This window comes from Oryx dammah, unplaced genomic scaffold, assembly GCF_014754425.2.
Source record: "Oryx dammah isolate SB20612 unplaced genomic scaffold, SCBI_Odam_1.1 HiC_scaffold_25, whole genome shotgun sequence".
Lineage (NCBI taxonomy): Eukaryota > Metazoa > Chordata > Mammalia > Artiodactyla > Bovidae > Oryx > Oryx dammah.
Window position 1 is genome coordinate 4453635 of NW_024070209.1, and position 23438 is coordinate 4477072.

Consider the following 23438-nt stretch of genomic DNA (forward strand, 5'->3'; position numbering starts at 1 on the left):
CTGGTGCTTTTAGAAAGTTAGTAGCTGTTGATTATATAAAAGAGGCCTATTCAGATTGTCTATTTCTTGTGTGTGAGTTTTAGCAGGATCGTGGTTCAAGTTATTACCACAGAGACTCACTATTCTTCCCAAGACTGAGTATTTTCTTGAATAAGTGTTTTTGTTTGCTGTATGCTCTTATGACAATTTCCAGAGACTTTAATTTTTAGAAAAATATTTACCAGTTATGGTTGTTTCACTGATGGGTCTGTAGATCATGCTGCCATTCCCAAAGTGCTTCTTGATTGTTTAATGTACATCTTAAAATATAAGCAATCAGGACTCTTTAAATAAGGCAGTATGTTCACAACCTGAAAAAGCTTTCTGATGCCATCAGTTGATTCAACAACACCATGCAGCTTACAGAATAAATAAACAGTTCTTTAATAATTACTTAAATATATTCCAGAAATGAAGAGTGTTTCTAATTCATTTACAAGTGCTATCTGTTACACCAGTAAATGTTACTTGACCTCTTTATAAAGTAAACAATGCTGCGTAAGAATTAGTCCTGGAATAGTGTGCTGAATTTCTATTTTCAATCCAGTAGATTAAAAACACAATTGTGAATGGTATAAAAACCTAAGAATCATTGTGATAAAACCAATCTCAAAAATAGAGAATCCAGACTCTCCTCAGATAATTTTAGAACTCAGAAGTTTTCCTCTACTTAAACACAAGCTCCACATAGAAAATATTAAAGATGTTTTTCACCATGATGCCACTGCATAAAACTCTAGAATGTGACCATCAGGAGATGAACATACTGAAATCAATAGTTTAGAAAACACATCTAATTGTGAAGTAAGGAGAAATAAAAAGATGATTTACAAAGAATTATAACTAATTTCTAATCATCATCAGAGTCTGAATCATATTTCTTTCCTCGAATAGTTTTCTTTTCCAGCTTTGTAAAGTTTGTTCCAAATTTCTTTTGGCTCTGAAATGGTGGCTCCATTAAATTTCCACTAAAAAGAAACAAATATGAAAAACACTTAATTTTCTATGATTTAGTACAGCTGGTATATTAAACTACACAAAAATCTATCCTCACTGGTACACATGGAATACAGTAAAATTTTCTTTATAATGCTGGTGTTGAGGAAGGGGTACCGAAAATTAATACTGATAGTTAATAGTTGATAATGATAATTAACAGTTTTAAACTCCACTTTGTACTACTAAATGCTTTTGACTAGCATTTTATTTTCTTATCGTTAATTACTGATTAGCATTTCATGGAATGTACCAACAAAATCTCTGATTGAAAACCACAGAAGGAAATCAGTTATTGTCATGTTTTGGGTATGCTGAATCTGTATTAGACTCCTATCCCTGTGAAAATGACACAGGAAAATAACACACTATTTTCAATAGCCTGTTACAACCAGTTTGATCCTATTTAACATCTTTTAATGTTTAGATCACTACAGACAACAAACTCATGGAACTCATTATCATTAACCCTGAATTAGTATACAATGCTTTTCATGATACCTGAAAAATAAGATCTTGGTTTTGAAATATCATTTGCCACCGAAGGGAATCATGGCTTCTTGGAGATAAATTCCATTCCTATGGAGAATACAACACAGGTCCCCCTAAAAGATCTTACCTGCACCAGAAAGAAAGTGCTCAAAGGATTATGGGGACGTGTCAAGAACACACAAAAGCCAGAATGCAAGGCTCTCACTGGGCCAATGTGAGGCAATCTGAGCTTCAAAGTAAATAATAACAGTAATACTCCATAATATATCCCATTGAATAAAATACAAATTCTAATCCAAATAAATGAAAAAGTGAATGTGGGGTCTGCAAAAGGTCTTCCTTAAATTACCAGTTAGCTTGGTAGACAACTGATTAGCCAGTGCTCAGATAAGACTGCCAGCAATGAGACAAACCACCCTATGTCTCCCGATATGGTACACTGAGAAAGAAGAACACATCACTTCCATATTACACCTGTGGAAAATATGCAAAACCCGAATCTAACTGTGAAACATTAGATGAACCCAAACTGGGAGACGCTCTATGAAATAACTAGTTGTACTCGTCAAAAATGTTACACTATTGGAAAACAAGGGGAACAAATTGCTACAGGTTAAAGGAAACTAAAAATTCACAGTAAGAACTTGTGACTCATTTCTTCAGTATGGAGGATATTATTGGGACAATGATGGACTTTGAATAAGGTCTGTAACTATGTATTTTGTATTTTAATAATTTTTAGTGTGGATGTATAAGAACGTCCCTGTTCTCAGGAAATGCAAACAGAAATATTTAGGAGTAAAGGGACAATACAGCTACAATATCCAGTCAGACGGTTCTGAAAAAAGTTTATATATACCCAAAACCAGAATGATAAAGCAAATATAAAAGATAGAAAATTGAGGCATACAGGTGAATGATATATGAGAATTCTTTGTACTAGTTTCCAACTTATTTAAAATTGGAAATCACGATTTAATATTAACATTTTACTTAAGAAAACAAAACCTGAACTTCAAAATCAATTTCTACAATATAGGAATGACTTATACTCATGTAGGAGAGATTCAGAGAAAAAGGAGGAAGGAAAATAAAAAGATGAGGGAATTTGCTACTTATTGAAAGATATTCTGACTGGAATAACTGGAAAATTTAACCTATTATTTTTGCAAATAAAAAACATATACATAAGATATGCTCTAATCTGGGAAATTAGATCAACTGTCTGGTGAAGTGAACAAAGAGATGAGTGGAAAATGGAAGCTGGATTTTAGATCATTTTCTACTGAGACTGTTCTTTATAGTTAAGTAATTTAAGCTAAACATAGAAATGAGATGTTATATAGTTTATCAGAGTCAACAAGTGATACAGGAGTAACTACATTAAAAATCTAATGTTTGAAAATAAGTCATTATCAATTTGAGTAATCTGGGTTAAAGCAGGAAGGAGTCAATTTTTCTCAAGTGCCATCCTGGGTTTCCAGATGAATACTGAATTAGATTTCATAGGATCTGTTTGAAAACTTTTAGAGTTAGGTGGACTCTAAAACCCAAGATCAACTTTATCTGGAACTCTGATTTTGCTGTAAGATCATACTAAGGTACACTTTAAGAGATACGCTTTTCCTTTGTGGCAGTTTTTCTTCATCTCCAGCTTCAAGATAAAGCTTATGGAAATATTTATTTCCATAAAATATTACCATAAAAATTAATACTAATATATTTATTTTATGGAACTAAATAAAGGACAGAAATGGTATGGACTTAACAGAAGCAGAAGATATTAATAAGAGGTGGCAAGAATACACAAAAGAACTATACAAAAAAGATCTTCATGACCCAGATAATCATGATGATGTGATCACTCACCTAGAGCCAGACATCCTGGAATGTGAAGTCAAGTGGGCCTTAGAAAGCATCACTACGAACAAAGCTAGTGGAGGTGATGGCATTCCAGTGGAGCTATTTCAAATCCTGAAAGATGATGCTGTGAAAGTGCTGCACTCAATATGCCAGCCAACAGGGAAAACTCAGCAGTGGCCACAGGACTGGAGAAGGTCAGTTTTCATTCCAATCCCAAAGAAAGGCAATGCCAAAGAATGCTCAAACTACCGCACAATTGCACTCATCTCACATGCTAGTAAAGTAATGCTCAAAATTCTCCAAGCCAGGCTTCAGCAATACGTGAACTGTGAACTTCCAGATGTTCAAACTGGTTTTAAAAATGGCAGAGGAACCAGAGATCAAATTGCCAACATCCGCTGGATCATCGAAAAGGCAAGAGAGTTTCAGAAAAACATCTATTTCTGCTTTACTGACTATGCCAAAGCCTTTTACTGTGTAGATCACAATAAACTGTAGAAAATTCTGAAAGATGGGAATACCAGACCACCTGACCTGCCTCTTGAGAAACCTATATGCAGGTCAAGAAGCAACAGTTAGAACTGGACATGGAACAACAGACTGGTTCCAAATAGGAAAGGGAGAACGTCAAGGCTGTATACTGTCACCCTGCTTATTTAACTTCTATGCAGAGGACATCATGAGAAACGCTGAGCTGGAGAAAGCACAAGCTGGAATCAAGATTGCCGGGAGAAATATCAGTAACCTCAGATATGCAGATGACACCACCCTTATGGCAGAAAGTGAAGAGGAACTAAAAAGCTTCTAGATGAAAGTGAAAGAGGTGAGTGAAAAAGTTGGCTTAAAGCTCAATATTCAGAAAACGAAGATCATGGCATCTGGTCCCATCACTTCATGGGAAATAGATGGGGAAACAGTGGAAACAGTGTCAGACTTTATTTTGGGGGGCTCCAAAATCACTGCAGATGGTGATTGCAGCCATTAAATTAAAAGATGCTTACTCCTTGGAAGGAAGGTTATGACCAACCTAGATAGCATATTCAAAAGTGGAGACATTACTTTGCCAACAAAGGTCAAGGCTATGGTTTTTCCAGTGGTCATGTATGGATGTGAGAGGTGGACTGTGAAGAAGGCTGAGCGCTGAAGAATTGATGCTTCTGAACTGTGGTGTTGGAGAAGACTCTTGAGAGTCCCTTGGACTGCAAGGAGATCCAACCAGTCCATTCTAAAGGAGATCAGCCCTGGGATTTCTTTGGAAGGAATGATGCTAAAGCTGAAACTCCAGTACTTTGGCCACCTCATGTGAAGAGTTGACTCATTGGAAAAGACTCTGATGCTGGGAGGGATTGGGGGCAGGAGGAGAAGGGGACGACAGAGGATGAGATGGCTGGATGGCTTTATCGATGGCCGTGAGTCTGAGTGAACTCTGGGAGACGGTGATGGACAGGGAGGCCTGGCGTGCTGCGCAAAGAGTTGGACACAACTGAGCGACTGAACTGAACATAAATATTATCTAAAAACTGCAACTGAATATGGGAGTTGAAATAAAGTGCTGGTTTGCTGCACGTTACCTGTAATTGAGAATATCAGAACACCCCAGCCTCCACTCTAAGGTCTCTGTGGTGAAGTCATCTGTATTTCCTAGGTCAGAAAATCCAACAACAAAATCCTGTGTTTTTCCATCTTTCACCAGTGCTAGTGTGGGAATGACTTTGATACGCAGTCTCTCACAAAGGAAAGGTGCTTTTTCCACATTCAGTTTCAAAAATTTGGTCTCAAGATGTTTCTTGGACAGTATCACCAAATGTCTGTCTAGTATTTTACACCTGTAAATAACAACACATAGAAAACCAAAAGCTAAAAATGACAATTTCTTTATCAAAATAAATATTAAGGCACATCTAAGTTTTTACTTTTCCTGAATCTCACAATCAGCCAGTCAACGTATGTATCTACCAGATAACCTTATTTCCATTTCATAGGGTAGGTACCTCTTTCTCTACTGCTTATGAGGCTGTAATCCAGAAGACTGGATCTGCCTTAATGATATACATAAAGAACAAAGTACTCAACATGTGACTTAAGTGGCTCACAAAGCTGTCATGTTCATGGCTAAGAATAAAAAAATAGTCATTTTCCTTATGCATGTTTCCTGGCATTTCATAAAAGAGATAAACCTGAACTTGACAGAGCTCAGAAGACACCGCTCAGAATTAGAAATGTACAGGAGGTGTTGTATCGGGAAGTCACTAAGAAAGACTGAATATGTCACTGAGAAGGAATCTTTCCAACCGTACAAATTCTGTTAGTGTGAAGTCTATCAAGGTTAAGGGCTACAAATATATGGTCATGATGGTTCTAAAGAAGTGCAAAACACCAGCAGTATTTTTATCGAGCCACCTGAAAAGGAAAAGTGGTATTTTCTTTAAATTACACTTTAAACTGGCCAACACTTTAGTGTATCTGAGAGAGAACTATAAAAACCTCTGTGAGCAGTTGTTCTTATCCAGAGGTAATTAGTACAATCAACTTTTTAAAACATACAGATGAATCAAAAGTCTCTGGGACTTGAGCTGAGAAACAAGCAAGGAATTCCCAAGCTCAGCAAAGTTTGATACTTTCGATGATTAATACACCAGCACCACAGCTGACTTTACCAGCAGGTTTCTGGGGTACTTCTTGGTAGTTTTTCCTGAGTTAAGTTCAGGTCCACTGAGTTTCTAATAACCCTGATGCCTCATCACCTCTGAGTGATTCTTTTTATATATCACTCATGCAGTGAAGCAATGGGATTTTATTAATAGTGAAAATTGTTAGGAAAGAATAAGTGGTTTCTGAATGAAGCTCCAAAGAAGTGACAGATCATTTGGAGAAATACATTCTCGAGGATTTCTACATAAATCAACTCCACGGTTTTACTGGAATAATATGGAATCTATTCTAAATAAGTATGTTCCATTGGCCAATTAATCCATTTTTTAATTGAATTTTAAGTCCAATTTAAACCCAGAGGGAGCAGTTATGATGTAGTTAAAGTAGCATTAAGCTGGGCTCAAATCTGCTTTTATCATTTAGCAACTGAGTGACATCAGGCAGGACACTTAATTTCTCCAAGTCTTGGTGTCCACACACAAAAAAACATGGGGATTATAAAGTACTTACCTCAAGGGAGATTGTGAATGTTCCAGGACCTTATACTGCCTGAAATGTCTAGCATTACCACATACTTCTGATATGTCTATATTTGTATCAATTCATTCAACCGTGACTTTATTTTCTTTCATTTGTATTCTATTAGTTAAATCCCAGCCACTAATAACCACGTTGTTGGGTGAGGAGGCAAAGACAAGGGCCAGGCAGACTATGGAGATGAGAGAAGAGGGCAGGGCTGGGGCCACAGTGAGCAAGGGAGACTCTGGGTTAAAGTGTGAGTTTCCACAGGAACTGCTCAGCATCAGCAAATTGCTTTCATACAATTCTAGGTCTGTTATCACATCATCTGATGTTGGCAACTATTCAAACTTTGCAGCTAGGGGAAAAAAACAGGCTTAAGCCATCTGGTTTAAGATAAAACCTCTTCTGGGGCTATTTTTACTTTGAGGGATCGGCCTCCAAAGAGAGGTTGGCAAACCTGGGCTCGCCTAAGAGAAATCACTTTCTCCACCTTCCAGCCAAACCTGAAGTCCCAACTCTGCTTCTGGGGAAAGGCCTTGTCAAGCCATCGTCTCCCTGTGAAATGCCAGTTTAGAAGTGACTGAATTCAAACTTGGTGTTCAGGTGTTGGCCTCATTTCCAACACTGTGGCTGTATTGTAATAGTAGGGACAAAAGCAGAATTCTTTGAATTGATAATAAAAAAAAAATTTTAAGTGCTCATTGCTAAGATGTTTTTAAAATTAGCTAGTGAAAATATCATTCAGAAAATAGCCACTTCTATGAAAATACTGAAATCCAATAATTTATACTTTTTTATGTCACTGGTTTTTAAGTTAATCTTTGATGACTGCTTAATTTTAATATACAGACTTCCAGTACAAAGGGACAACTTAGGAATTAGTTCCTTTCACATTTTTCTTAATTTCTCTATTAAGTCAGGGTATCTATTCAACAATCTCTTCATATTTAAAAACAGTCACTGAGGGGAAACAAAGTTACCTGAATGTGGAGTCTCTGTAGAAATGGCAAACCACTTTTTTACTCTCCTTGACCTCTTGAAAAAAGTCTCTCTCACTAGGGATTTCTCTGTATTCCCCATGTCCTTTTGAAAGCCATTCCTAATTTGAAGAAAAGAGAAATATCACACATTTGAAATCTCTTTCAATGTCACTTTATATCTCCAAATCACTATATTATTTTGTAATTAAGTTGATTTTATCTTAGAAATGAATTCCTTTCGGTGATGTACTTTCCTATCTTTCTAGTGTCAGTGCAGAAATAGTCTGTGGCCCAGGACTGTCTCCACAGCATAGCTTGGAATTATCTGTCTTGGTAACTTCAAACACATGTTTTCTTAGAACTTTGAAAATAAAAATTTAGACTATAAAGATTGAGAATGTAAACATCTATTTAATTTCTTGGCACTTAAACTACTAAAATCAAAAGAATCTGACCCAAGTTACTACAAAGCTTTAAAAAAGAACAGCTGTGAGATAAAGCCAACTGGTGTTTAGGGAGGGGGCGGGTACTATAGCTCTGAAGCTGAGGAGCCCTGTGTACTTTTGATGACCGCCTCAGAGATAGCACTCTTCTAGCCTGGCCATCCACAGACAATATCCAGTGAAGAAAAAGGTGTTTTCTCCTGTGGTGTCCAGAAAAAGGGACCCACAAGTCCATCTAATCCAATTCTCCAAATCACTATCTCGACCCTTATCATCCACGTTGGACAGGTATTTCAGTTTCTTGTACTTTTCCCGTGGCAGGAAGCTGACTGCCTCAAGTGGAAACTTGTTTCCTTTCTCAAGATTTCTACTGTCATTTAACCTTTTCTCCCCTGTTCCTTTGTCTTACTGCCTGTGTTAGTTGCTCTGTCGTGTCCGGCTCTTTGTGACCCATGCACGGTATGTAGCCTGCCAGGCTCCTCTGTCCATGGAATTTTACAGGCAAGAATACTCGAGTGGATTGCCATACCCTCCTCCAGGGTATCTTCCCAATCCAGGGACTGCACCTGGGTCTCCTACATTGTAGGCAGATTCTGTACCATGCGAGCCGTCAGGGAAGCCCCTCTCAAGACTTGGTTTTAATAAAAAGGAGGACTGGACTTGCAGACAGAAGGACTTCAATCACCGCTCTAGCACTCATTAGGCTGCGAATTCTCATAAGCTTTCTGAGTCTCACATTCCTCATTTGTACTGTGGAGATCATAAAACAACTATCTCACTGAGCTACTGTGACAAGACAACATGAAAATAACAGAGTGGCTGGCACATCACAGGTGCCTGAAAAACATTAATACATGTATTCTCTAGTTCTCAGAAAAGTCTTCTCCCACTGACTGCAATATATCCTGAACTTTGGTCTGTGGATCCCAGCCTGGACCTCAGATGAGAGAAGTTCTAATCTATCTTTCAGGTCAGGCCTTCAAATATCGCATGACTGCCCTGTTCCACAGTGAGCATTTCTGCCTGCTTTTGACTTTCTCATATGAAATGACTTCTAGATGCCCCCATCCTCTGAATGCACTAGAAAGGGGCAGAAGCCCAGACTGCATCACTAGTTTTGGTATCTGTTTCATGTTGGCTTATGCTGAGCTACGGGAAGCCCTAGTATTTTTACCTTATATCTTTGGTAGAGCTTTCATAAAGAGTTTAAACTCCTTAATGACACACTTGCTTTCAACACAGACAAATCATGATAGGCTTTCTCATTAACTCTACCTGAAAGGGAACCTGCGGACCTCTACTTCTCCCAGTGTTCTTCTGCATCCATACTCTCCTCAACTACATAAATCTGAGCTCAGAAAATTATCCTGGACCAGGTGTTTCTTGGACTTGACTATGAATTAACCCTGATCAGGCTAACTCGGAATTTGTCATTGAAAACTATCTTTTCCCCCAGGGAAAATTTTTAATGGCATTAGGTACTTTTGAGGTCAAACAACCCTAAAGACTGAGAACTTTAGGCACGTGTATATAGAAGTGGTTAGAAGCATACTGTGAGAGCAATTTCAGAAAGCAGTGCAGAGAGGTTACTTGTTTCTGCTGTTGAGCTTTCTTCAGAGCCTCGAGTCTCTTTTCTTTGAGGCGTTCTAATTCATCCTCATCCATCTGATCTAGTTTCTGAATTTCCGAATCCAAATGTTCTTCCACTAGTTTGGTGGTTTGAAGCAACTGATTCTCCAGGACTTTTGAAAACATGTCAACAGATGCGTTCGCTTCCATTCTTCTAAATGGTACGGTTCAGCCTTGACACAGGAGAGAAGGTTTACAAAGTTGGAGAAAAAAAATAAGACAAGAAACTTTTCTCTTAGTTCCCCAAATGCTAGCAAATATACAATGTTTGGAGTTCACAAAGTGTTCTGCTGACAACCAACCATGTCATGTTAAGAATTTTTACTTAAATATTTTAAAATTTAATTTTCAGCAGGTTATAGTCACTCTTGTGTGTTGTCGCTTCAGTTGTGTCTGACTCTTTGCGACCCTATGGACTGTAGCCCCGCGAGGCTCCTTTGTCCATGGGATTCTCCAGGCAAGAATACTGCAGTGGGTTGCCACGTCCTCCTCTAAGGGATCTTCCCGACCCAGGGATCAAACCCTTGTCTCTTATGTCTCCTGCACTGGCAGGTGGGTTCTGCACCACCGGGGAAGACACACTAGTGAAAAATAATCTAGACCAAAGGTTAGAGTGCTTTTGACTTTGTTTACTATTCTAAAGCAAAGAAATCTTTAAGCCCATCACCAGACCAGAAAGAAATGAGTAGTTGAAACTAAACCTAGTGTTGTATACTGACAGTATTCTTTACCAAAGGAAAAGAGAAGCAAAGCAGAAATGACTGCAAACATGATAAAGTTTAACTGTAGCGAGGTTTCACACATATGTGTACACACCAAATTTTGCTTTAAGATAGAGCACATTTGAGCAAAAAACATTATTTTTCATCTCTGCCTAAATGATTTTAACTCTGAAGAGAGCTCATTACAACTTGTGTAAAGAACTCTGCCTGGTGTCCCTAAGCTCTAGTTTCCAATTCTGTTCTCTCAGTAACTAAGAAAGTCTAAGAGCCCACAAAGATTGATACTAGTATTTAGTGACACTCAGTGCTCATAACTTTGATGTCAAACAACACTCCAAATACTAAGAGCATATTGATTTTACCATCACTCCTCTATGTAAGATAGGAGTTTAAAAAGAGACTCTAATTCAGATCTCAATGACATAGTCTACTTATTTAAATTTTTTATTTTATATTGGCATATAGTTGATTTACAATGTTGTGTTAGTTTCAGGTATACAGCAAAGTGATTAATTTATACATAATTACCTTTTTCAAATTCTTTTCCCATTTAAGTTACTACAGATTACTGAACAGAGTTCCTTGTGCTATACAGTGTCTTTGTTGGTTATCTATTTCAACTGCGTATTTTAAAATAAATTATTTTCTACCAGCAACAATTAGATGGTGATTTTATGTACTTCTGGGTTATTACCACAGAAATTTATAATTTGTCAAAGCAGGAGACTGTTGATCTCAACTAACTATGATATGTTTTCAACTACAAATAATCTGAAATTTGTGAGCTCATGTGCCCAGCTTCTGACACACAGACTGGCCCACCAGACCCTCTATTAACTGTTGAACTGAATTGAAATAGTTTTCCTGCAAAATTCTCCTCTGATTCCACTTTTTTTTCCCACATGAAAAGCAGTCGAAAAGCATCCTGGATTTTATCTTTGTATTCCTGGAGCTAGCAGTGTGGGGAACACTGCAGGTGCGCAAAAAATATTTGTCAACGGTTGAAGTAGCATGTGTCTAGCTATTGTTCAAATTATGGTTATGTTTTAAAAGTATTTCTGGGTTTTAAAAACCAAAATGTAAGTTCCTCACATGCGATAAAATTTTAAAGGAGCTGCATTTCAAATACAGGAAATGAATTTCACACTCCCTACTTCTCAAGAAAAAAGGTTATGACTCTCAGGATTGGGGCGGATGAGACAGAAAAGTAGTATTTGTTAAACACCGACTTGCTTGTCAGACCTTGTTCTTTACAAGGGGCGTAGCGGATGCTTGTCCCTGGAGTTTTACAGGCTGAGCTCAGAATTTAATTCTGGATAATTGGGAGGAGAAGCGATTAACAAGAGCTGTTCTAGGGAGCAGGTTGTGCTGGTCATCGCCTTCAGAAAGGGGGAAAGGAGATGGTGCAGAGATAACTTCATTCTCCAAACCAAAAGCTTCCGATTCTTTTTTCAGTTCAACTGAATGGTGGGGAGGGACGTGTCCTGAAGTTACCTAACCATTTCCGCAATTCCCCAGTATGCACCCGCCAAAACAACCAGGGGGCCTCACCGTTAACCGCACGCCAGCCGCTTCCCAAAAGTACCCTCGCCACTCCCCGCGCCCCCGGGGACTGACGAGGGCAGAGGCGAGGTGGCCCCAGCTTCAAAGCCTCCCCGGCGCATGCGCCAAAGCCTCCCCCGTGGCGGGGACTCCCGGGCCCGAGCCGCGCCCCTCCCCCGCCTAGGCAGGATGCGGAGCAGTCGGGCGTCCGTTAGCACCAGGATGCATGGCCGGTTTTTGCACGCCACTCTCTTCCTCACCTGAGCTCTCGGCGATACCTGAGATACGAAGAACCAGCTTCTCCAGAAGAGCAATCCTCTCTGGCTTCAGCCTCCAAGCAGCTGCGGGTAGCTGCGAAGCGGCCGTCACTTCCGCCTCCTCATTGGCCGCGGATCTCACGCGATAGCCACTGCGACGTCCCAGGAAGTGGCGGTAGTGCGGCGGAGGGGGGAGGGAAGTGCGCGCGGCGAGCGCTTCTGCGCGTGCGCCTTTCTCCACCTTTCCTCTGCTCTGGCTCTCAGAACTCTCGGGGTACGAACCTTTCCCTCCCTCCGAGTAAACAGCCCAGAGGGCGGGGGAGCGACGTACGCCGGAGATTGGAGTTTCTTAAGTGCTTAGCTTGGAGTCGACGTTCTTAGGCTCTGACACATCAACAATGTTACATCAGAAAGGAAATAGCAATGACCCTGCTCTGGAGTGGCACTCCAATTTTGTTTCCATTCGGTTTATTGAATAATTCCCCCCTTTAAAAAACAATTAAAGTATAACTTACGTGTGAGTTTTTACATAGTTAATACATAGAGTCGTTGTCCAGATCCGGATATAAAACACTTTTACAACCCTAGTATGCTCCTTCGCGACTTCCCTGACATAAATTTTTAGAGCTTGTTCTCGGTTTGAATGTAAAGATCATGATCTATTTAGGAGAATTAATGGGTGTGTCCTTTTTTTTATGGTTTATTTGTTTTGGTAATTCATGGACATGACTACGAGGCTCAATATTGTGGATCTCTGTCTCCCTTGGGAACACCCAGACGGCTCACCCGTGGTTCACTATGCTTCTTTATTGAACTTCACGCAGCTGAGTACAGAGGGACAGAGGTTAAAGGTGGAAGGGAAGCCCAGAGTCTGCTTTTGAACTGAGATCCAATTCCCCAGCTCTGCGTCCCCCAGCAGGGAGAGGGCCGACTGGGGAGATTTTCAACCTCATTGTCCACCTCCAGGTTCTAGAATCTTGAAACCCCGCGGACCTCGGAGCGCCGCGGACGCTTGCCGGAAGAGGGCGCTCGGGTTCCCGCCTGACGGGCGGGTAACTAGAGACGCTCTACCCGCGGCGCAGCTCTCGATGAGCCGCGCCCTGCGTCCCCACGCCGAGGCGGCGGGGCGATGCGCTTGCGCACTCGGAGCTCACACCATATGTGCCCTGTCCCAGTGCGCGGGTTTGTGGAGAGCCGGGTGCGAGAGGCGGCAGCGCGAGGGGCACGGAGCCGAGCGGAGACCGAAGTCAGCCGAGGGACAGCGGGTCTGTGAGAGACCGAGTAGAGGGGCTGGGGCTGCGAGCGCCGCTGACACACGATGGGGAAGAAGCAGAAAAACAAGAGCGAAGACAGGTACTAGTGGCGGGGTCCTCACGGCGGCGGCCGGCGCGGCTCAGGGGGTCGCGCGGGTCCCGCGGGCGCGGGGCGGACCTGGGTCGAGGCTCGAGAGCGGCCCCGCGAGGCACAGGCCGGGCCCCAGAGTGGGCAGCGCGGGCCCGAGACCCCAGTTCCGGGCGGGCGAGCAGGGCCTCGGCGGCGAGCGGGGTCCCAGCCGAGACTCCGTCCCCTCGCCCGGCTCGGGAGAAGGTCTCTGGCCTGAGGAGCCGGGAGTCGTTTTGGGGTTCGCGGTGCCGTGGGGCACGGCTCGGGCGGCCTCACGGAGCCGGGGGCCGCTTGGCCACCGTGGCACGGGCGGGTGGGAGTTGTTGTTGCGGCGCTGCTCTTGGCGGAGGTCAGGAAGAGTTCTTTTCTTTTGCCTGTGTGCCTGTGAATTCTTGGAGAGAGAAGGGTTTGGAATGCGACGTGCCTCCAGCCAGGTGTTCTCACCCTCGGAGCCTCTCAGGCACGTTAGAGACAACGCGAGGAGCGTAGCAGGTTGCTCTGTCTTAACTTCAGTTAATTTGGTTCAGGTTTCAATTACTTACGGGCTGATTGTCCAGACTCCATGCTTTTCGCGTTCCTTCTTCCGGCCTTTTGGTCATTTCTTTACTCGCTAGCACCTCCCCTAAGAAAGGAGGAGATGAAACAAACCAACCAGGGTCGCTCTTCTCTAACCACTTAAAAAGGCTTTGGGGGCGAGGGAGCTTAAGGCTGTATGTAGAGTTGACTACCCCGAGATGATTGTAACATTCCTGGGTGTCCTATTTGGTGGAGTTCTTTACCCCTCTTCATGGAAAGGGCTTACTTCCTGGGAGTGAACAACATATGTTATTTTTCACCTTTGTAAACTACTCACCAAAGTTAGTTCAAATACTGGGCATAATAAGAGAAATTCGAAAGACAAAAACAACACCCCGTGATAGTTCATTTTGACTCAAAACGTATATTTGCTCTTGAAGTTTGAATAAGATTACTAGCTGTGATTTGCAATCCTGGGTCGTATCCTGACCTGGCCCTCACCTAGCTGTTGAATGGAGTTAAAAAGACACCAAGTGTCTTGTATTTCAGTTAGAGGTCTATTGGAGGAAGTTAGTTGGTTTGAAGAGTAGCCAGATAAATGAGAAAAAATAAGCAGAATTCTGGGGTGATTTAGTGGGGCAAAAATTTCTATGCTTTTGACAGGATGTTTTGGTGCCTGAGATACTTCTTTTTCCTCAGCCTTACACAAGAAATGGACAGATGAGTGTAATAAAGCTTCCTGTACCAGTTACCCAGCTTCAGCCATTGTTGTCACGTGACTGGTCCTCTTTCATCTACCTGCTGGATATTTTAAAGCAACTCTGAAAATCGTTTCATGTATAAATCCTTTAAGTGTATCTGAAAGGTGAATACCTGAGGGGGAAAAAAAAACACAGAAACACAGCATAAAGCACAAACACAATGTCATTAAACCCAAGGAATACTATCAGTGGTTTCTTAAATACAGTCATTTGTCAGTTTTCTAATTTCAGTGATCCTTATTTTAAGAAATCTTTTTTTAACAGTTGGTTTGTTTGGATCAGGATTACAGAACTCTATTATTTAGATTAAAAAATATATGTATGTGTTATCTTACTTTTCAAGCTCTTTTACATTAGAAAAAAGCTATTGAGAAGAGAAATATTTATTCTTGTATTTTTTAGAGAAAAGTGTTACTGATTCATAACATTGTTTATGGATGACATAAAGTTTAAATTGCAAACACTGGAACCTGTTAAACCATTGGTTTGATAGGATAGAAAGAAGGCTATTGGATTTTTTCCCCCTCAGACTAAATCTGCAGCCTTTATTTTTTGGCTCATGTTGAAGGAAAAATGGTGGCAATGTCAGTGAAGAACACATTTTCTCATAAGCCAATACGAACTTTCTTTGTTTTTTAATGCTTTGTGGATTCCTCCCACCTCCCCTTCCCTTCCCAGTTGTCTTAAGCCAGACATGTTTCTGCTCAGAAAGAACTGGGTGAGAAATGAGCACCTGCTTATTAGCTATCAAGTTAAGGCATTGGGCCACTTTTCAGTTACTGGAAAGAACATAAAATATGTGACTATTTTAATCTTTATATTGTTATTTTAAATTTTTAGCCACTTACTCAGTGTTCATTTAGAATTAGATTTTACTGTCTAATCTGAGGGCTTCCAGGTTGTAAAGAACCCACCTGCCAGTGCAGGAGACACAAGAGATGTGGGTTCAATCCCTGGGTTGGGAAGATCCCCAGAAGAAGGAAATGGCAACCCACTCCAGTATTCTAGCCTGGAAAATTCCGTTGACAGAGGAGCCTGGTGGGCTACAGTCCACGTGGTCACAAAAGAGTTGCACATGATTGAGAGCGCACATGTGCTCACATACACACACACACACATCTAATCTGAGGGATCTTATTTGGAGTACATATGTTATGTCATATCAGTGACTGACCTTTAACATAGAGTTCTAGAATTTTGTTTTAGCTTATGAAATTCTGAGTGAAATTTTGATAGGTGTTAAGCAAGTTTCCTTTTTCAGTTGACTGGGGTAGGATTCAGTATTCACAGATCATAAAGACAAAATACGTGGCCAATAGTTCCATTTCTTCCTGGGCTTCCCTGGTGGCTCAGATGGTAAAGAATCTGCCTGCAATGCAGGAGGCCCACTTTCGATCCCTAGGTTGGGAAGATCCTCTGGAGAAGGGAATGGCAACCCACTCCAGTATTCTTGCCTGGAGAATCCCATGGACAGAGGAGCCTGGCAGGCTGCAGTCCATGGGGTCACAAAGAACTGGACATGACTGAGCGACTGTGGTGTTGGAGAAGACTCTTGAGAGTCCCTTGGACTGCAAGGAGATCAGCCCTGGGATTTCTTTGGAAGGAGTGATGCTAAAGCTGAAGCTCCAATACTTTGGCCACCTCATGAGAAGAGTTGATTCATTGGAAAAGACTGATGCTGGGAGGGATTGGGGGCAGGAGGAGAAGGGGACGACAGAGGATGAGATGGCTGGATGGCATCACTGACTCGATGGATGTGAGTCTGAGTGAACTCCGGGAGTTGGTGATGGACAGGGAGGCCTGGCATGCTGCAATTCCTGGGGTTGCAAAGAGCCGGGCACGACTGAGCGACTGAACTGAACTGAGTGACTAACACAAAACACGTGGAACCTTTCTGGCCATCAGTTTGTGTCATCGGGCCATACCTCACAGTACCTGGTGTGCTTTAGCAGTACCCTACTGTTTCCATTTACACAGCATGATGGATGTTCTTTTATTAGTATGTGCAGAGAAAAAATGATCCTGATTATCTGATTTTTCACAGTTAACCTCCAGTTCATTTTAATCCTTTTTTTTTAAATCCCCCAAGTGTGGTAGTTGTATTTTTCACATTGTAAGGAATGTGTTCTGTTGACTTATTTGGAAAGATTGATACATTTCCATTCCATCACAAAGGCTGTAGAGGGAAGAAAGATCATTATTTCACTGATCTCACAGTCAGACATAAAGATGGAGATGTCATTCAGGAATTAGGAGTTGTTTTAGGATTGAGTGGGCTTCCCTTGTGGCTCAGCTGGTAAAGAATCCCCCTGCATTGTGGGAGACCTGGGTTCGATACCTGGGTTGGGAAGATCCCCTGGAGAAGGGAAAGGCTACCCACTCCAGGATTCTGGCTTGAAGAATTCCGTGGACTGTCTAGTCCATGGGGTCGCAAAGACATGACCGAGTGACTTTCACTTCACTCAGGATTGAGTGCGGTTCTGGGGCATCCTCAGCTCTGACTTTTCGCTCGTGGTGAGCTAGTTATTGTTGTTCAGTCGCTAAGTCGTGTCCAGCTTTTTTTGACCCCATGAACTGAATGTGCCAGCCTTCGCTGTCCTCCACTATCGCCTGAAGTTTGTGCAAATTCACTTCCATTGAGTTGGTGATGCCATTCAACCATCTCATCCTCTGTTGCCCTCTTCTCCTGCCTTCAATCTTTCCCAGCATCAGGGTCTTTTCCAGTGAGTTGGCTCTTCACACTAGAAAGCCAAAGTATTGAAGCTTCAGCATCCGTCCTTCCAATGAATATTCAGGGTTGATTTCCTTTAGGATTGACTGGTTTGATCTTCTTGCAGTTCAAGGGGCTTTTCCCGCACCACCGTTCAAACGCATCAGTTCTGTGACTGTCAGCCTTTATAGTCCGACTCTCACATCCATACATGAGTACTGGAAAAACCATAGCTTTGACTAGAAGGACCTTTGTTGGCAAAGTGATGTCTCTGCTTTTTAATAGGCTGTCTAGGTTTGTCATAGCTTTTCTTCCAAAAGCAAGCGTCTTTTAATTTTGTGGCTGCAGTCATTGTCCACAGTGATTTTTGGAACCCAAGAAAATGAAAGTCTGTCACTGTTTTCACTTTTCCCATATGTATTTGCCATGAAGTGATGGGACTGGATGCCATGATCTTCGTGTTTTGAATGTTGAGTTTTAAGCCAGCTTATTCACACTCCTCACCCTATCAAGAGGCTCTCTAGTTCCTCTTCATTTTCTGTAGTGCTATCATCTGCAAGTCTCTTGTTGATATTTCGCCTGGCAATCTTGATTCCAGCTTGTGATTCATCCAGCCTGGCGTTTTGCATTATGTACTCTGCATGCAAGTTAAATAAGCAGGTGAACTAGTACAGTAGCTCTTTGCCTTTAATGACATATAATGCTCCTGTCGTTCCTGGCAAGATTCCTGCCTTTAGGGGAGTTCTGGTTGTCTCACAGACAACTGTCTATGTTCTAGACTTAAGTCTTGGTTTCACACATTCACCTTACTCAGGTAAGATCACAAGGTCGCGGGTCCCTCCCCTCAGATAGGAACATGGTGATCTGCTTAAGGGACCTGTGTGAGCATAGCAGGTACTCCAGAGCTTCCCAGAGGAGGTAGTCCAGGTGGCAAATGTGTCAGGTAGTCCAGTTCAGCAAAGAAATTTACTTCTCATTTGTGTAATTTTTGAATTAAGAATAAACTATTTGCATATGTTAGATCAAAAAAGAAAAAAAGATGTATAATCTGACCATTCACTTGGCTTACCTTGTTCCTGCGCTGATACTTCAGGTGATTGATACCTAAAAGGAGGGGAAGATGTCCTAGTTTGTCATAAATGGGTAAAAAAACATGATAAGCTTGTGAGCTGCTAGTAACCTCTTCAGCCTTCTATACTGGTGATCTCTGAGAAGCTTATGTAGGTATTTTTGATATTGCTTACCAGCTAGTTGGACTTTACTTTCCTTCTAAGTTTATTCCAGTCTGGCAGTTGGTCTATATATTGGGCAAAGCGTTGTTTAACTGAGGACCAGAGTGTCTGGTTAAGTTAGAAAAGCAGTTCTCAAACTTTCTGGTCCTAGGACCTCTTTAAACTCTTAAATTACTAGGGAACCCAAAAGGCTTTTCTTTATGTGGGTTATATCAGTCAGTGTCTGTGTGTGTGTTAAGTCACTCAGTCATGTCCAACTCTTTGTGACCTTATGGACTGTAGCCTGCAAGGCCCCTCTGTCCATGGGATTTTCCAGTGGACAAGAATACTGGAGTAGGTTGTCATTTCCTCCTTCAGGGGATCTTCCCTACCTGGGGATCAAACCTGCATATCTTGCATTGGCAGGCAGATTCTTTACCACTGAGCTACCTGGGAAGCCCATATTAATGGATACCACATTACAAATTAAAACTGAAAGATTCTTTAAGTATATTGATTTAAAAGTAAAAACAATAAGCATCACATATGAACATACGTAACATTGCTAAATAATTACTTTCAAAAATTAATGAAAGTAATGGTGTTAAATGGCTCGTAAACCTCTACAATCTGGTTTAGTAGAAGATAACTTGATTCTTAACCTGCTTGTGCATTCAGTATGTAGCAAATCACACACTGTGTGGCCTCTGGAAAACACCTCGCAGTTGTGAGGAAATGAGAATGACAAAGGCCTCCAAGTATTATGTGGAAAGTAGTTACGACCTCTTGGTTTAGTTTAGATGCCCTGAATAAGTCTTGAGGGGAACCTGTCTTGAGAACTGTTTATTTAGGGATTCCTAAACTTAAGAGCTAGACATTTGTGAGACATTCTCCAAGCTTTTTGACTTTCATTAATGTTTGTCCAACAGGTGCTTAGAATGCTTGAGTATCACTCAGAGGAAAACTTAAGATATATGTGGGATTGTTCATGCTCTTGATAGTTTACCCACTCATAATTTTATTCTTTTATGTAATAAGTGAGTTTATCAAGGTCTATTAAAAATCTCTTGGGACTGATTTTAATTAGGAATCCCATTAAATTTTTAGATTATTTGGTACACTTTTATCTTTATGGTATTGAATCATTCCGTTTGAGAAACACATTGTCTGTTTAAGTTTTTAAGTGCCTAATGTAGTGCTGAAATATAGTGGTAAACAAGTTAGTAACGACATACTTCTCTGGTTAATTATCAGTAATACTTTATTATTTTCTTCATTTGTACCTTTAGGATATTTCTTGTTTGGTTTATTTCTAGGTATCTTGCAGTTTTGGTTGCTGTTAGTATAGGAAAACTTACTTTTGAGATGATCTGACCATCTTACTGAATTTTCTATTATTAAAAGGGGCTTTGTGAAAGATGAGGCCTTAGTTGCGATTCACTTCTTAGTTTGTGATAATATGTGATAGAGGGAAGAGCAGGGAGAAAACAATGATGTAACAGCATTCGAATGTTCTAGTGACACACAGATGACTCCTTTCCCCTCCCTTTCTAACTTTTGTTGTTCAGTGGCTAGGTCGTGTCCGGCACCTCCCACCCCGTGGATCCCTCTGCTCTTTGCTGTCTGCCAGGGTCTGCTGGAATCCATGCCCGTTAGTCGCTGGTGCTGTCCCGCCATCACAGCCTCTGCCTCACCCTTCTCTGGCCTTCAGTGTTTCCCAGAATCAGGGTCTTTTCCAGTGAGTTGGCTCTTTGCATCAGGTGGCCAAAGTATTGGAGCTTAAGCATCAGTCCTTCCAGTGATTCAGGGTCGATTTCCTTTGGGATTGATGGTTCGATTTCCTTGCAGTCAAAGCGACTTTCTAAAGTCTTCTCTAGCACCACAGTTCTAAAGCATCAATTTTTCTGTGTTCAGCCTTCTTTATGGTCCAACTCTCACATCTATATCTGACTCCTGGAAAAACTATAGCTTTGACTATATGGGACCTTGTTAGCAAAGTGATGTCTCAGCTTTTTAATATGCTGTTTGGGTTTGTCATAGCTTTCCTTCCTTTTGTTAAATATGTATTGTTAAGAAGTTTTAAATCAAGTAATTTGAACTGTTATTAAACAATATTGGAATAAACACAGTATAGTACTTGCTCTAGCAGTAATCACAGAATTTACATAATTTTAATAATGAGAACACTTAATGTAGAGGCAGTAAGTATGCTGTAACTAGTTTAAGAATCTGGAGGAAGGGAAAGCTACAAAGAGATAAGAACTACTCTATAACAAGTAGTGGGGGGAACAGATTTAGCATAATAATGTGCTTGAGGCTTACAGCCTCTCAGCTGATACAAGCCAAACGGGACTCCAGAACCTGTGGTTAAGTGTGCCAGGTTTCTTTCTTCCTTACTTTTAATTGAGTACCTACCTGTCTCATAGCCTATTTACCACGGAAGCAGTGACGATTTGATGTTTCATTCCTTCCCATTTCAGACATGACATAGAAACTTCCAGGTGTGTTCTTTCAGAGGAATCCCTGCTTTTCACCCAGCTAGCAGTCCTTTGTTTGGAATCATTGGTTTTCAGACCTCCCTTTGGTGATAGAAAGGTACTTTTATTGAGATACAAAATATTATTGGGTTTTTCTGTTTTTGAAACTTGTTTCATTCCATAAACTTCATATGAGCAGTCTCCAGAAACACAGTAAGAACTGTTTTAATGAAATTAAATTTGTTTTCCTTAGGTTTCAGGTCCCGAGCTCTGATGAAACTAGTAGATGTCATTGATGATACTGTAGTAGTTGGAATTAAGTCCAGAATCCCATGGCCTCAGAATTCATTGTATGAATGTGCCGCATTTGATTAACCCATCCATACACCAGTTAGAGGAGATAGGGGTTTTTCCCACTTCATGGCTCTTTTGAATAATACCGTTACAAGTTTTAAGTATAAACTTATACCTTATAAGTGTATAAGTTTTTGTGTGGGTATATGCCTAAGAGTGAAATTGCTTGGTCACTCTAGATTTAACTTTTTTAGAAACTGTTGAGTAGGTTAGCTTGTTTTCCAGGAACTGTCAAAGCTGCTGCTCCGTTTTATATTCCAACCAACAGTGTATTAGAGTTTCAGTTTCTCTGCATGTTTGTCAACACTTACTATCATCTGACTTTTTGATGATAGCCATTCTAGTTGGTGTGAAGTGGTATCGTATTGTGACTTTTGGTTTGCACTTCTTGATGACTTAAGGTGTTGAGTATCTTACGTTTATTAGACTTGTATTTGTATATCTTGTTTGGAGAACTATCTGTTCAGATCCTTTGCTCATTTTAAAATTGAGTTCTTTATTATTGAGGAATAAGAGTTCTTTATATATTCTAGAAAAACCATTTTATCACATACAGTTTGCAAATATTTTCTCTCATTCTGTGCATTATCCTTATTTTTCTCTCATAGGAAGTTGTTTCAGTTTCTTGGTGGTGGTGTTTGTAGCACAAAAGTTTCTAATTTTAATGAATTCTAATATATTTGTTTTTTTCTTTAGTTGCTTGTGCTTTTGGTGTCAGATCTAAGAAATTATCACCAAATCTAAGGTCATGAAATTTTAGATCTTTGAGCCTTCTGGGGTTAATTTTTTTTCTGTTGTCTGAAATCAGCGGTAAAGAATCTCAATGCAGGAGACTTGGGTTCAATCCCTGGATTGGGAAAATCCCCTCGAGGAGGAAATGACAACCCACTCTAGTATTCTTGCCTGGGAAATCCCATGGACAGAAGAGCCTGGTGGGCTACAGTCCATAGAGCTGCAAAGAGTTGAACACGACTGAAGCGACTTAGCAGCAGCAACAGGGAACCAGGTTCATTCTTCGCATGTGGACATTCAGTTGTCACAGCCCTGTTTTTTTTTTTTTAAAGATCATTCTCTAATTCCTTGTTCAAATCAGTTGACTGTGTATGTAGTCTTTTATTTCTGGACTCAGTTCTGTTCCATTGATCCATAGGTCTGTCCTTATGGCAGTATCACACTGTTTTGATTACTACAGCTTTAGTATTAAGTTTTGAATTTGGAGAGTGTGATTTCTCTTTGTTCCTTTTGGAGCTGGTTTTGGCTATTCTGAGTTCCTTGCATTTCTATACAGATTTTATGGTTAGATTCTCAATTACTGCCCTCCCCACCCCCCCACGCCCCTGCAAAAAAAAGAAAAGGCAGCTGGGATTTCAATTGAGATTGGATTTCTTCTGTAGATTGATTTTGGGAGTATTGCCAATGTTATTGGAGAAGGCAATGGCACCCCACTCCAGTACCCTTGGCTGGAAAATCCCATGGATGGAGGAGCTCGGTAGGCTGCAGTCGCTAAGAGTTGGACACAACTGAGTGACTTCACTTTCACTTTTCACTTTCATACATTGGAGAAGGAAATGGCAGTCCACTCCAGTGTTCTTGCCTGGAGAATCCCAGGGACAGAGGAGCCTGGTAGGAGGCCATCTATGGGGTTGCACAGAGTGGGACACGACTGAAGCGACTTAGCAGCAGCAGCCACAGCCAATCTTATGCCTTCAAATCCATGAACATGGAATGTATTTCCATTTATTTAAGTCTTCAGGTTTTTTTCCTGTGATTTTTTTTTTTTTTAGTTTTCAGTGTATAACAATTGCAACTCTTTTTAAAAATTGAGACTTTTTTTGCTGTCGTAAGTGGGATTATCTATTTCATTTCCAGATTGTTTATAGCACAGTTTA

The 23438-nt window shown here is 40.9% G+C and overlaps 2 protein-coding genes across 4 annotated transcripts in view; one reads left to right on the forward strand and one right to left on the reverse strand.

Annotated features, from left to right (window-relative positions):
* Positions 1-395: 395 nt before the first annotated feature.
* On the reverse strand, positions 396-12308 carry TXNDC9 (thioredoxin domain containing 9). The gene is made up of 5 exons (XM_040267683.1): positions 12141-12308; positions 9578-9789; positions 7545-7663; positions 4962-5216; positions 396-1007 (listed from the first exon to the last, which is right to left on the reverse strand). Exons 2-5 carry the CDS (start codon positions 9764-9766, stop codon positions 890-892), a joined length of 681 nt encoding a protein of 226 aa, XP_040123617.1. The 5' UTR covers positions 9767-9789; positions 12141-12308; the 3' UTR covers positions 396-889.
* A 54-nt stretch (positions 12309-12362) lies between these two features.
* Positions 12363-23438, forward strand: part of EIF5B (eukaryotic translation initiation factor 5B) — a 74379-nt gene continuing 63303 nt past the window's right edge. For all 3 annotated transcript variants that reach the window (XM_040267680.1, XM_040267682.1, XM_040267681.1), the window contains exon 1: positions 12363-13490. In XM_040267680.1, the coding sequence (XP_040123614.1) occupies positions 13456-13490 (35 nt within the window). In that variant the 5' untranslated portion in view covers positions 12363-13455. The remainder of the gene's footprint in view (positions 13491-23438) is intronic.

Excerpts from the sequence above, each read along its gene's own strand:
- TXNDC9 (XM_040267683.1), bottom strand. The coding sequence starts at position 9,766 with ATGGAAGCGAACGCATCTGTTGACATGTTTTCAAAAGTCCTGGAGAAT. Across the intron at positions 5,217-7,544 it reads TACAGAGACTCCACATTCAG|GTGTAAAATACTAGACAGAC; the intron begins GTAACTTTGTTT and ends TGTTATTTACAG. Across the intron at positions 1,008-4,961 it reads TCTGATATTCTCAATTACAG|TGGAAATTTAATGGAGCCAC; the intron begins GTAACGTGCAGC and ends GTTTCTTTTTAG.